At 40.8% G+C, this 14238-nt stretch overlaps 1 protein-coding gene across 2 annotated transcripts in view; it reads right to left on the reverse strand.

The window, feature by feature from the left end:
• Positions 1-303: 303 nt before the first annotated feature.
• Positions 304-14238, reverse strand: part of Txndc12 (thioredoxin domain containing 12 (endoplasmic reticulum)) — a 34223-nt gene continuing 20288 nt past the window's right edge. The window contains exons 1-6 of one of the 2 annotated variants that reach the window (XM_013022274.1): positions 13123-13555; positions 10744-10796; positions 7915-7988; positions 4799-4868; positions 3920-4003; positions 304-1149 (exon numbers count right to left, since the gene is read on the reverse strand). In XM_013022274.1, the coding sequence (XP_012877728.1) occupies positions 1070-1149; positions 3920-4003; positions 4799-4868; positions 7915-7988; positions 10744-10796; positions 13123-13184 (423 nt within the window). In that variant the 5' untranslated portion in view covers positions 13185-13555 and the 3' untranslated portion in view covers positions 304-1069. Of the gene's footprint in view, positions 1150-3919; positions 4004-4798; positions 4869-7914; positions 7989-10743; positions 10797-13122; positions 13556-14238 lie in introns of those variants that run through there. The other variant, XM_013022273.1, reaches the window with a different exon arrangement.

A 14238-nucleotide genomic window follows, 5' to 3' on the forward strand; every position in this document is an offset into this window, starting at 1 on the left:
TGTAAGACAAAAAGCCACTGGGCACCAATGGGTACATTGTAATACTAGCTACTTAGAAAGCTATGATCTGAGGATCCCTGAGTCCAAAACTTGGATGCCAGTCTGGACAACAGTGAGTCCCTATCCCCCCCCCCTTTTTTTTTTTTTAAAGAAAAAGATGATCCCTTGTGCTCATTTTGATGTATGGTTAAAAGATTAGGAGCCTAGGGTAGGACTGCTAGAGCAGAGCCTTAAGGTTAGTATTCTTCCTAAAGAGCTCTCCTGTCTCCTTCCATCCTCTAATAACCAAAGGTCAGCTCAACACATTTCCTTTAAAAGTTTTATTAAAGTTTAATGGTACAATTAATAGTTTATCTTTTATATTTGTTAACCCCAGTATAAAAATACAGTTGATGACTTGACAAAAATGTCTCCATATAGGGCTCAAAGGCTTGAGTTTCTCCAACAATAACAGAGAAAGCATGCTTCCAGCTGGAACTGAGTCCAAGCACATGGCCATTCCTGTACATACATGTGTGCAAACAGGGAAGCCAGAACAGGATAAGAGGAAGGTAGTTGCAGAGATTTAACATTATTCCCAGTAGAAATGGGGGGAAAAACCAGCTAGTCTCCTTGATAGGGAGCAGAATTACTGATTTACATTTAGAATTTGCTGTTTTCTTAAAAATTGATGTTATTCCCATGAACTGGACACTGAAGAAAAGCTGCTACTGGTCTTCTTTTCACCACCAAGGTAATTCAAGTGGAAGGAAATGGATAAAGGCTCAAATTCTGATGTGTGAGAAGTGGCTCAAGATTTTTGTCAATAGGTTTCACTCTTCATATTCAGAGGCAAATAGATATTTAGCTGATAGGAAGCAGGAAAAGGAAATTTGCCTAAGTACTATTTCCACAAAACACAGACCAGCTTCTGTTAGCAGTCTTCTTCCAGGTAAGATAGCTTCTTCCAGTGTAGGGTGAAGTAAGGTTTCCTAGTCAGTTTGTTTTGGGTGATTCCTCAATTATTTCCTCTGCTTCCATTTTCCTTCAGAATACCAACTTTGCCACAAGAAGGGATTGTATGTTCATATTACAACTCATCTTCAAAATGTTTCTCTCTGAAGGCATCACCAGTCAGCCTTTCCTGAGCTTCCTTCATCCCCTGAACAACTATGAAGGGAAGAAGAGAAAAGCATGAAACAGAGTTTAATATATAACATTTGAGAACAAGTGTATACTCTTAAAAGTGTATTCTACATGAGAAGAGCACAAGATCTGGACTCAAAATTGACTTCTAGATTTTAGCCCTTACTTACTTCACATATGATAATCATAAAAATTAGAGAATGGATAGACATGTTCAGAAATTATGAAGACCTGGGGCTGGGAAGGTGGCTCAGTGGTAGAGCTCGTGCCTTGCATGCATGAGACCCTGGGTTCAATTCTTCAGCACTACATAAGCAAAAAGAAAAAAGCTGGAAGTGGCACTGTGGCTCAAGTGGTAGAGCACTAGCCTTGAGCTGAAGAGCTGAGGGACAGTGCCCAGGCCCAGAGTTCAGGCCCCACAACCGGACCCCCCCCCAAAAAAAAAAGAAATTATGAAGACCTACAAAATGTAGTAGTTATTTTGACTGATCCTCTAGGATTGAAGCTGCTCTCTTGTCACTGTTCATGTTCATTAGTCAATAAGAGAAAACACCTTCCTACCATTCCCATTATGCCTTCTTGATGACTATTGCATTTATTTTATTTCTTGCCAAGGTTACAGGTGACATGTGCACACTGGGAGAGGAAATGGTTTCCTCTAAAGGGCACAGATATTTCTATTATTAACTATAATGGAAGAAGTCACTTTTTCAGGCCATAAAATAAGAAACCCTAAGAGGAGGAACCTAGGCAGACAAAAAATTAAATTTCCTGCAAATCTCTGGGCATCCCTCTTAGGGATCTGCATTTCAAGGAGGAAAGCTACTTTGGTAAAGGCCCATGGAGTAGTGGTACTACAATGGCAGAGGAAGCTAGGTGGAGGCCTCTTTGTGAATCTTGAACAAGTCCATAAGCTCAAGAGTCTGATAATATAGCTTAGTTTCATCTTTCCATTTTCTCTTGCCTACCCTGTGGTAAAGCCAGATTTGGATGTTCCAGTTTCATGTTAGCTGAGCCATGGCGAGCCTAGTGAAGAGCCTTGTACTCATATTTGGATTATGCCTGTATGGAAATGGCAGCACAAACATTAACATTCTAAAGGGAAGATGAATCTTGAGACAAGTTGAGGATCTAATGCCCAGCTGCCCTTCTTGATGCAGAGAAATCCTCCTTTTCCAAGGATCAGCATTTGATCATGGAAGACGTTTGTGTCTTTACCCAGAAAGGAGACAGTATTTCTAGACCTCTTCTTCTTCCCTATTTTGAGAATAGGAGCTCTAAAGTGATCAATGACCTGGCAATCTTGTAATAGGGGACACATGATAACTTAGCAAACATCTCCTTTTCATAAATTAGAAAGAAAAAGAAAACAATATAGGACATAAATGTCAACCTTTATTTCTATCTCTAGGATGCTTGTGTTCCAGGAATACAAAGAACACCAACAACAAAGCCTAGGTGACATGATCTCACTTGTCTTTGCTGGATGCCCTTCCTCTGGTAGCTAATTAGGTCTCATTCTTCAAAACCTAATCCACTCATACATTGCTCTAGCAAGCCTTACAGAATCTCCATGTTGGGCTGTATACTCCCATCTCTCACTTCCATAGTTTGAGACATCCTCATGTCTTCCCATAGGCAATTTTTTTTTTGGGGGGGGGGTCAGTCACAGGACTTGAACTCTGGGCCTGAGTGCTGTCCCTCAACAATTCAGCTCAAGGCTAGCTAGCACTCTACCACTTGAGCCACAGTGCCACTTGGGTTTTCTGAGAAGTTTACTGGAAGAGTCTCACGGACTTTCCTGCCAGGGCTGGCAGGATCTCAGCCTCCTGAGTAGGTAGGATTACAGGCATGAGTCAGGAGCACCCAGCCCAGAGGCAAATACTTATACTTCTAAGTCTAGTTAAAGTTTAATATCTGAGCTGATGCCAGTGGCTCATGACTATAATCCTAGCTACTCAGGAGACTGAGATCTGAGGATTGGTTCAAAGCCAGGTTCTAAGCCAGCCCAAAACTCTGTGAGACTCTTATCTCCAATAAACCACTCAGAAAACTGGAAGTGGCACTGTGGCTCACCTAGTAGAGTGCAGGCCTTGAGCTGAAAAGCTGAGGGACAGTGCCCCAGGCCGAGAGTTCAAGCCCCATGACCAGAGGAGGGGGGGAGGAGGGGAAGGGAGTATAATATCTGAAAGTTTAGCATCTTCTTAGACTTGATCTAACAGTTTGCATTCTCCTCACTCTGGATTCTTATGGAAAAATAACAGATACAATGAAGAAAAACAAAACCTGTATGACTTGAAATGATAGTTAATGGGAAGCTCAATGATGGATTTTTTTTTTTTTTTTTGGTAGGTCGTGGGGCTTGAACTTTGGGGTTGGACGCTATCCTTCAGCTCTTCAGCTCAAGGCGAGCACTCTAACGCTTAAGCCACAGCACCACTTCCGGTTTTCTAATGGTTTCTTGGCTATAAGAGTCTCATGGACTTTCCTGCCTTGGATGGCTGTGAATGAATCTTGACACTTAGATCTCAGCCTCCTGAGTAGCTAGGATTACAGGCAAGAGCCATAGGCACCAGCAATGACTTTGATGAGTCAATTACCTCTGGCCCTGGATTCTAGACTAGGGAAGGACTCAGTTTTATCTTTCCCTTGTCTCCCAAGTAGGAATATCACTAAAAGCTTATCAAGAGAGGTTAGATTAGAAAAGATAGATTAAATTCCTATCACAGACTTTACCTCTGGTTTATCTAGTTACACCTAGCAACAATCCTCCCTCTGTCTCTCAGAACTGTACCTTGCTCAGCACTGACGTAGAAATACTTGTAGCTGGGGTTTCCACTCTCATTGATGATTTCAGGATGCACCTTGCCACTGGGATCTGTTGTGGACAAAATGGCAGACGGATTGCAGTAATTAAAACAAAAGTATGTCACAAACCATATGGTGGGAAATAAAACCTTCTCACCTTTGTAGCCCATTATCCCACCCCCCCCACTACTGTCTACATTTCATACTATAATTACAATAAATTCCTCATACTTCTCGAAACTTAGCATACCAACCCTACACCATGGCACATGTTATTTCTTCTTCCTGACATACTCCTTTTCAGCTTAATTATGATGAGATTTTTATTTGCACCCTCCACAGAATCTAGCTGAATGTTGAGCAAAGACTTAGCTGGTCATTAATAATCTTTTTAAATTATTTGTGGAACTACATCTATCCATTTACTCAGTTGCACTATCAAAGTCAGATGGAAATTGGTTATCTCTATCCCTGCAGTGTCTAGCCTGACATATGGATAATGTTCAAATGATTGACTAAATGAATAAATGGCTGGCTGAATGAATAAATGGAAGTCAAATGCTTGTCATTGCTTATAAAGGCAGTTAATAGGAAACGTTCTATAAGCTTATACTTCTGTATATTCTCTCTCTCTCTTTCGTGGAGTGCTAGTTTGCTTTGAACTTGCCATTCCTCCTTCAGCCTTTTGAGTACTAATTGTGTGTACTATATATTCAGTCCCCCTACTCACTTTTATCCTCCCTTTACTTTTGAAAAAAAAATTTTTTTTGACATCTCAGAATAGTTTCACTAGGTAGAATCAGTGCTTGTTTCATTTCTCATTTGGTCTTCTTTAAATATCTTCAGATAAGACCTTTTGCCTTACCTAAGAAAAGGATTCGTGGAATATAACCCCCATCAGGACTGAAATCTTCATCCTTGGGTTCCTCTTCATCCTATTAAGATTAAATGTTAACCTTCATAAGATATATCTTCCCATTCCACAAAAGCCTTTCTTGGATTCCCCACTTTGCTCGGACCTTTAAGATTAAATGTTAACCTTCATAAGATATATCTTCCCATTCCACAAAGCCTTTCTTGGATTCCCCACTTTGCTCGGACCTACAAGGTCCTACACGATCCACTCCCCATAGTACTTGTCAAATTTCATGTTGTACCTGGCTCAGTCCTCTGTAACCACATTAATCTGTTTACTGTGGCTGTTATTTAACAAATGAGATGTGCTCCTAATTCAGGCTTGTGGACTTGCTCTTACCCGCTGCTTGGACATGTCCCTCTGTCATCCCCATGGCTCACTCCCTTTTTCTGCCTCAGATCTTTTCTCAAAAGTTACCTTCTTATGTAACCACCTACTTATTAAAACTACAAGCCATCTTTTCTACCCTTTATTTTTAGCATTTCTAGCACTAACTACCACCTGACATATTTTGTCATTACACATTACAATTGTTATTTCAATGAGAAAATTTTGCTTTGTTCAATGCTGTACTCCCAGTACACCTCTGACAGGCATGCACTCTCTTGAATTTATAAATTTGTGAGATTGACATTTCAATTATAACTATGGAGTAAGTCTTCTCAGAAAATAGAACCACACAATGTATTCATTACTTATTTATTAGGTACCGGGGATTGAACAAAGGCCCTTATACATAACAGGCAAATGTTCTACTTCTGATTTTTTTTTCTTCTGAGACAGAGTCTTGATGGCCAGCTCAGGCTGGCCTTGAACTTAACAATCTTCCTGCCTTTGCTTCCCAGTGTTAAGATTATAGGTGTAGGCCACACCACCCAGCTACTTTTTTCTTTTTTAAAAAAAGAAATCACTAAGCCTTTGCTGGCTGAGAGTGGCTCATGCTTGTAATCCTAGCTATTCAGGAGGCTGAGATCTGAGCATCAGTTCCAAGCCGGTCATGTCAGAAGAAAAATCCCCTATAAGACTCTTATCTTCAATTAACAACTCCTCCTCCCCTCAAAAACAGAAAGCAGAGCTGTGGCCCAAAGTGGTAGAGCTTTAGTCCAGAGAAAAAGAGCTCAGGGACAGTGCCCAGGCCCCATGACCAACCAAAAAACAACAACAAAAAAAGAAATCTCAGAGCCAAGCACCAGTTACTCACACCTGTAATCCTAGCGACTCAGGAGGCTGAGAACTGAGGATCATGGTTCAAAGCCAGCCTGGACAGGAAAAGTTGTGACTTATCTCCAATAAACCACCAGAAAACCAAAGTGGCGCTGTGGTAGAGCCCTCGCCTTGAACTGAAGAGCTGAGGGACAGCGCCAAGGTCCAGAGTTCAAGCCCCAAGGCTGACAAAAGGAAAAAAAAAAAAAAGAAATCTCTGAAGTCTATACCTGTAATCCTAGCTACTCCCCGGAGGCTGAGATCTAGAAAAATCAAGGTTTAAAGCCAGCCTGGGGAGGTAAGACTGAGATTCTTTAACTCCTCTTAGCCAGCCAAAAGTGGTTCAAGCAGGAAAACTTTCATTGAAGACACTCTATCTTTACTGAATGATGGCCTTAATTTATCACAGAAAGTGGAGAGTTTATTTGTATGGAAAATCACTAGTAGTGTGGTTTTCATTTTGGGGATTTAAATGGGGTCATTTATTCAAATGTAATATAAATACCAGCTCTGATAAAAATGCATCAGCATTAGGCTATCCACTAACTAACAATACAGACAACTTCTTTGTTGCCTCAATATTAACTGTTAGTGTGTTCAGAAATTCTTGATCTTTTGATTAAGTAAACATTGTTTAGAGAACACTTCTGTGCATTTCTTCTTCTTCTTTTTTTTTTTTGTCAGTTGTGGGGCTTGAACTCTGGGCTTGGGCTCTGTCCCTCAGCTCTTCAGCTCAAGGCGAGCGCTCTACCGCTTGAGCCACAGCACCACTTCCTAGAGAACACTTCTGGCTGGAAGCATCATCATGGAATATCCACACAGCTAGGCCATAGTACCTATTCTCACTAGGCTCCATGACTTTGATGAAACAATATACCTCCTTTAGGTTTAAGATATTCTTTCTAAACCAGGTGCTGGTGGCTCACGCCTGTAATCCTAGCTACTCTAGAGGCCTGAGATCTGAGGATCATGGTTCAAAGCCAGTACAGGCAGGAAAGGCCAGCCCGGGCAGGAAAGGCTATGAGACTCTTATCTCCAATTAACCACCAGAAAACTGGAAGTGGCGCTGTGGCTCAAGTGGTAGAGCACTTCCCTTGAGCTGAAGAGCTCAGGGACAGCACCCAGGCCCAGAATTCAAGCCCTTCAACTGGAAAAAAAACAAAAACAACAAAACATATTCTTTCTATAAAGTGGAGGTAGTATCAGTAGACTAAAAATCCCTTCCAAGTCTATGATCAGATATTCTAACTCAAGATTCCAACAGTTGAAGTCTATTATATGAATTTCATAAAAGATGTCTTAAGAGAAAACAGAAAGGTTGTCTATATAAGCCTACTACAGGGCAGGTGCTCGACTCAATCATAGTTTGCAGGGAGATGTAGACTTCATGTATGAGTCTATCTTAGAACAGCTATACAAAGACACAAAACTAAGAATGAAAGAATCTTAAAATATAGTTATCTTAGTCGAGTTCTCCTTTACTACTCCTTTCCAGAGTAGATATTAGATTGCTTCCTAACACATCTTTTTTTTTTTTTGGGGGGGGGGGTCTGGTCATGGGGCCTGAACTCTGGGCCTGGGCGCTGTCCCTCAGCTCTTCAGCTCAAGGCTAGAGCTCTACCACTTGAGCCACAGCGCCACTTCTGGCTTTTTTCTTTTTGCTTATGTGGTGCTGAGAAATCGAATCCAGAGCCTCATGCATACAAGGCAAGTGCTCTACTACTAAGCCACCTTCCCAGCCCTCCTAACACATATAAACATATAAATTGTTTGCTTAATATAATTCTATACCATGGATACTAAGTATGAAACAATAAAGGCTTAAAATAATAGCATAAAGCAAGGAACTCTTTAAGTCTTACCTCCAGATTTACCATAACAAAATTATGAGAAAGTTCTGAAATTTCTGTAGATTCTGCAAATTTGGGTTTTAATGCTGGGGGATGAAAAGAAAAGAATGTTGAAATAGAAGAAAACAGAAAAAACATAATCATACTAATTAACTGTAGTAGTTCAGATATTTCCCAAACTGATTCTTGTAACTGAAGCTTTTTTTAACTAAAATTAAGCCAGGTGCCAGTGGCTCATGCCTGTGATCCTAGCTGCTCAAGAGGATGAGATCTGAAACTCAGTTGGAAGCCAGCCAAGGCAGGAAAGAACTTGAGAGTCTTACCTCCAATTAACCACCAAAAAGCCAGAAATAGAGCAATGGCTCAAGTGGTAGAGTGCTAACCTAGAGCACAAAAGCTCAGGAAGAGTGCCCAGTCCCTGAGTTCTAGCTCTGGAATTGGCACATACACACAAAAATCAAAATAAAATTGGAGCTGGGTACTGATAGCTCATGCCTATACACCTAGCCATTCAGGAGGATAAGATATAAGGATTTCAGTTCAAAGCTAGCCCCAGAAGAAAAGTCTTTGGAGACTATCATCTCCAATTAAACAGCAAAGAGCTAGAAATGGAGGTATGGGTTGAGTGGTAGAGTGCCAGCCTTAAGCAAAAAAGAGGAGAGCACAAGGCCCTCAGTTCAAGCCCCAATAACTGCACAAAACTAATTTTTAGAAAACTAGACTTCAGGGCTGGGAAGGTGGCTCAGTGGTAGAGTGCTTGCCTTGCATGCATGAGGCCCTGGGTTTGATTCCCCAGCACCACATAAGCAAAAAGAAAAAAAGCCAGGAGTGGCGCTGTGGCTCAAGTGGTAGAGCGCTAGCCTTGAGCTGAAGAGCTGAGGGACAGCGCCCAGGCCCAGAGTTCAGGCCCCACAACTGGACCCCCCCCCCAAAAAAAAGAAAAGAAAACTAGACTTCACGTTTCACATTCAGTAATTTCTAGCTTTTCTTAGTTGTGGAAAATTAACCACATAATTACCTTTCAAATATAGGTGGAGGGCTGGGAATGTGGCTTAGTGGTAGAGTGCTTGCCTAGCATGCATGAAACCCTGAGTTCAATTCCTCAGTACCACATAAACAAACAAAGCCGGAAGTGGCACTGTGGCTCCAGTGGTAGAGTGACAGCCTTGAGCAAAAAGCTCAGGGACAGTGCCCAGTCCATGAGTTCAAATCCCAGGGCTGGCAAGAAATAAAAATAAATAAAAACCAGAATTGGGATATTTAGATTCTTGTCATATTTCTGTCATCATTTGTATTTGCATAGCTATATGAAGCTGTTATCTCACTTATAAAATAAGGAAAATGATATATAAGTGGGAAAAAATTATCACTATTTGCTGTTTGTTGTTGTTGTTTAGTGGTACTTAAGCTAGAACTCAAGAACTCATACCTGGGGGCTTTATCACTACCCAAACCTTACCCAAACCCATTGTTTACTTGCTATTTTTGAGATAAGTGCCTTACATTTTTGCCTGTAACCTCAGACCTAGATCCTCCCAATCCTGGCTTCCCTAATCTCTGCCTCCAGCCTGCTATTGTTTGAGCCACATCTCCAGCCCCAGACGTTTCCTGCCTGAGCAGGCTTTAAGAACTGGGACCCTCAGATCTCAGCCTCCTGAGTAGCTAGGATTACGTGTGAGCCACTGGCACCCAGCCTAATATGATTTTATAATGACATTTCAACTTCTCTTTAAAACTTGAATAACAAAATCATCACTACTCTATACACATACACACACACATACATACCCACATTTTACTGTTGTTTGTTTCTTTTGAGATAGGGTAAATGTAGTCCCAGCTGACTTTTAACTTTTGTCCCTCCTGCATCAGGCTCCAAAATTCTGGGATTACAGGAATGTACCACTATATCTAGCTTTTATACTCTTTTTCCAACCTGGATTTTGTTAAGTGTAACATACCATAGATAAATACTATCCTGCTAGTAAGAAAGGAGCAGGACAGTATAGCAAAAGAATATATACCACAAAGTCAAATAATGTCAAATAATTTGGTCCCATCTCTAAAGATTCATCTAACTACTTTTGTCTCTGGCACAAGCTTTCAGCTTCCTTTAAACTTGCTGCCTAGGGCTGGGAAAGTGGCTCAGTGGTAGAGCGCTTGCCTTGCATGCTCGAGGCCCTGGGTTCGATTCCTCAGCACCATATAAGCAAAAAGAAAAAAGCCGGAAGTGGTGCTGTGGCTCAAGAGGTAGAGCGCTAGCCTTGAGCTGAAGAGCTGAGGGACAGTGCCCATGCCCAGAGTTTAAGCCCACGACCGGACCAAAAATAAAATAAAATAAACTTACTACCTATAAGACTTACTAAAATGCTTAATTTCATATTATACATAACTGTATTGTAAATCACCTTATCCTCCCTAAAGCCCTTTGAAAATATAGTTCCAAATTTCATGAAGGAAGAGAATGTTTGGCATAAATTTGTGTTCCATAAAGCATTAGTAGTAGTGTCTCAGAATCAATTCTAACATTTATTTATTGTTGGTCATGGGGCTTGAACTCTGGGCCTGTGCGCTGTCCCTCAGCTATTCAGCTCAAGGCTAGCACTCTACCACTTGAGCCAAGCGCCATTTCTGTGGTTTTCTAGTGGTTTATTGGAGATTATAGTCTTACAGACTAGGGAAATCTGGCTTTGAACCTCGATCCTCAGATCTCAGCCTCCTGAGTAGCTCAGATTAACAGGCATGAGCTACCAGCTCCTGGCTTAATTCTAACATTTATTAAATATTAAATCTTTGGCAATGTGTTTGAGGTGGGATCTTAGATTGAGCAATTGTTCTTACCTTTGCAAGCTCCACACCAGGACTTATGGATAATCACCATCAGAGGCAATCCACTTAAAAAGTAAGTAGTAGTAAGTAAGTAAGTAGTAAGTAAGTAGTAATCTACTTCTTCAAAACTATTCTAATAAAACTAGTTTTAAAAGAGTAACATACAAAGAGTAACATACAAAAATGTTTCTAAAGTATGATATCAATTGGAAAATCAGAAGACAATCTAAATATTCAATAACAATAGATTATGATCAGAAGAAAATGAGGGTAATGGTTGGGAATGTGCCTTAGTGGTAGAGTACTTGCCTAGCATGCATGAAGCACAATAGCCAGGGTTCAATTCCTCAGTACCAAACAGAAAAAGCCAGAAGTGGAGTTGTGGCTCAAGTGGTAGTATTAGCCTTGAGCAAAAGAAACTCAGGGACAGTGCCCAATCTCCAAGTCCAAGCCCCAGGACTGGCAAAAAATGATAATAAAAATAAAATAAAATTGAGGTAAATGCTAGTATTTCTGTAAAATCTGCAAATGTGGGCTTTAAAGCTAAGGAAAAAAGCCTGGCACTGGTGGCTCATGCCTGTAAGCCTAGCTATTCAGGAGGCTGAGATCTGAGGGTCTTGGTTCAAACCCAGCCCAGGCAGGAGTTTAACCACTAAGGAAAAATGAAGAAAGCCAGAAGTATATGGGGCTGGAAAGGTGGCTCAGTGGTCCCAGAGCGCTTGCCTTGCATGCCTGAGTCCTTGGGTTCGATTCCTCAGCACCACATAAGCAAAAAGAAAAAAGCCAGAAGTGGCTCAAGTGGTAGAGCGCTAGCCTTGAGCTGAAGAGCTGAGGGACAGTGCGCAGGCCCAGAGTTGAGGCCCCACGACCGGACCAAAAAAAAAAAAAAAAAAAGCCTGAAGTAGAGGTGTGGCTCAAGTAATAGAGCACTAGTCTTGAGCAAAAAAGCTTTAGGGATAGACCCAGGCCCTGGGTTCAAAAAAAGCTAAGGTAAAATTGCAGAATAGCAATACTAAATTGCAATATTTTAAAACCATATTATATTTCTAAATGATTATCTAATCATTGAAAACAATCTTTTTAAAGTATGTTTAATAAAAATACAGATATCTACAACCTGATTTAATTATACAATGTATAGAGAAGAGCCTAAAAGGAAACATACTAAAATATGCTAACAGTTATCTACAAATGACGAGACTAGATATTTCTCTACAATGACATATAATCAGGAAGGCAAAAGTACATCACATCATCCAACACCATATACCATATAACAAGCTATAATTGCACTTAGCATACTGAAGTGTATTTACTATTACGCACCTTCCTCCATTATATTTGAAACTTCTAAGACAAGGAACTGTCAGCTGTCTCTGAATCCTATCTAGCAGATACTACTATCTAGCAATACTAATATTGCTAATGCCAAACACATATAGCATTTCCTAGATGTCAGTACAACTCTAATGAATTGACTCATGAATTAACATGAATTAACTCAATGTCAAATTATTCAGCTACTTCACTTTAGGCCTATTACAAATCTGAAAAGAATTTTTACCTGCAAAACCTAGTAAACTACAAGAGAAAGGCAAGTTAAAGTAGGTAGTGAGATCTAGGAAGTATAATAGCCAGTGTTGAACATTTATTATATGACATTGTAGCCAGGTGCTGGGGGCTCATGCCTGTAATCCGACCTACTCAGGAGGCTGATATCTGAGAATCACGGTTCAAAGCCAGCCGGGACAGGAAAGTCTGTGAGACTCTTATCTCCAATAAACCACTAGAAAAACGGAAGTGGAGCTGTGGCTCAAGCAGTACAACGCTTGCCTTGAGCTAAAGAGCGCAAGGACAGCACCCAAGCTGAGAGTTCAAGTCCCACGACCGACCAAAAAAAAAAAAAGATATTGTACTACGTGATTTACATGCATTTGAACATTTTAAATGCTTGGAAAAAACTCCAGAACACATACTATTAGTGCTCTAATACTAGAAATTATAAAAAAAGGTTTGGGGATGTAGCTCAGTGGTGAAGCACTTGCCCATCAGGTGCCAGGCCCTGGCTGAATCCCAAGAACCACAAAAAGGGGAGGAACAAAAGTGGGAGCCGAGACTAACCAAGATTAGACATTTGGCCACATAAAAATCTAAGCTCTGCTACTCACTCAGAAGTCTGATTTCAAAACCAATTTTCCTTCCAATCACTGAAGTGTATTCCAATTTAAACTGACAATCTAGAATCCACAGCCTTAAACTCAATTCAGCCAACATAGAATTATAAAATGCAAGTTGATAAAAGTACTGTCCAAACAAGCTGACCCAAACTTCCATTTCATGAATCCTCTTTTGTATTCAAAAAATCAGAAACTAAAAAGTGGTACAGATTACCTGATGAGCAAGAAAGACACCATCAACCTTTTAGTTGCTCCATCTATCTTCAGAGCATACATTTTAGAATGGTGTGCTCCCTTTTCTCTTAGGCAAAACTCCGATTCATTGTTCCGGAACTGGATTACCAAACTAGTCCACTACCAAAATCAAGTCCACTGCCTGCTTCTGACTTTTAGACATTTAAACCCATTGTTGAAAAGCAAATCTGAAAATGTTCTGTGACATGTTTAATGTAATTCACATTTCAACATTTAGGTTTTTTTTTCCCTGTCCTGAGGACAGTGAGGATCCAAATAGATATTCTTTTCTAAGACCTTCCCCTAGCCACTAGTCTCCTCTGGGATTCTATAGTATTCTGTCATTATCCTCTAGTCACTTGCCCCCTTTTTTGGGGGTGAGCAGGGAGGTAACTTGAGTTTGAACTCAGGGCGGGCTTTGTCATTCGTCATTAGTCATATTTCAATTTTTTTTTTTGGGGGGGGGAGGTCAGTCATGGGGATTAAACTCAGGGCCTAGATGCTGTCCTTGAGATTTTCTGCTCAAGGCTAGCACTCTACCACTTGAGCCACAGTGCCACTTCTGGCCTTTTCTTTTTATGTGGTACTGAGAAATGGAACCCAGGGCTCCATGCATGCTAGACAAGCACTCTACCACTAAGCCCATTCCTAGCCCTTAAGCTATTTCTTAAACCTGGGTTTAGTGTGCCTGGGACAAGCCTCAGATGACCATCCACTTTTCCCTTGATCTTCAGAGTAACTGGCTTATTGACTGAGATGCCATCTTACTTTTTGCCCAAACTGGTCAATAGCAATAGCAATCTTCCTGATCTCCACAACCCAAAGTACCAGGGATTACATCTGTCACTGTGCCCTGTCTGTCTGATTATTTCTTACAAATACTCAAAGGCAAACACTAGTTTTTAAAATTACATGCACTGAGGGGCTTGGGAATGTGGCTTAGTGGTAGAGTGCTTGTCTAGCATGCATGAAGCCCTGGGTTCCATTCCTCAGTACCACATATACAGAAAAAATTGCAAGTGGCACTGTGACTCAAGTGGTAGTTTTAGCCTTGAACAAAACGAAGTTCAGAGACAGTGCCCAGGCCCTGAGTTAA

Source organism: Dipodomys ordii, unplaced genomic scaffold (genome assembly GCF_000151885.1).
Source record: "Dipodomys ordii isolate 6190 unplaced genomic scaffold, Dord_2.0 Scaffold61, whole genome shotgun sequence".
In the NCBI taxonomy this organism is placed as follows: domain Eukaryota; kingdom Metazoa; phylum Chordata; class Mammalia; order Rodentia; family Heteromyidae; genus Dipodomys; species Dipodomys ordii.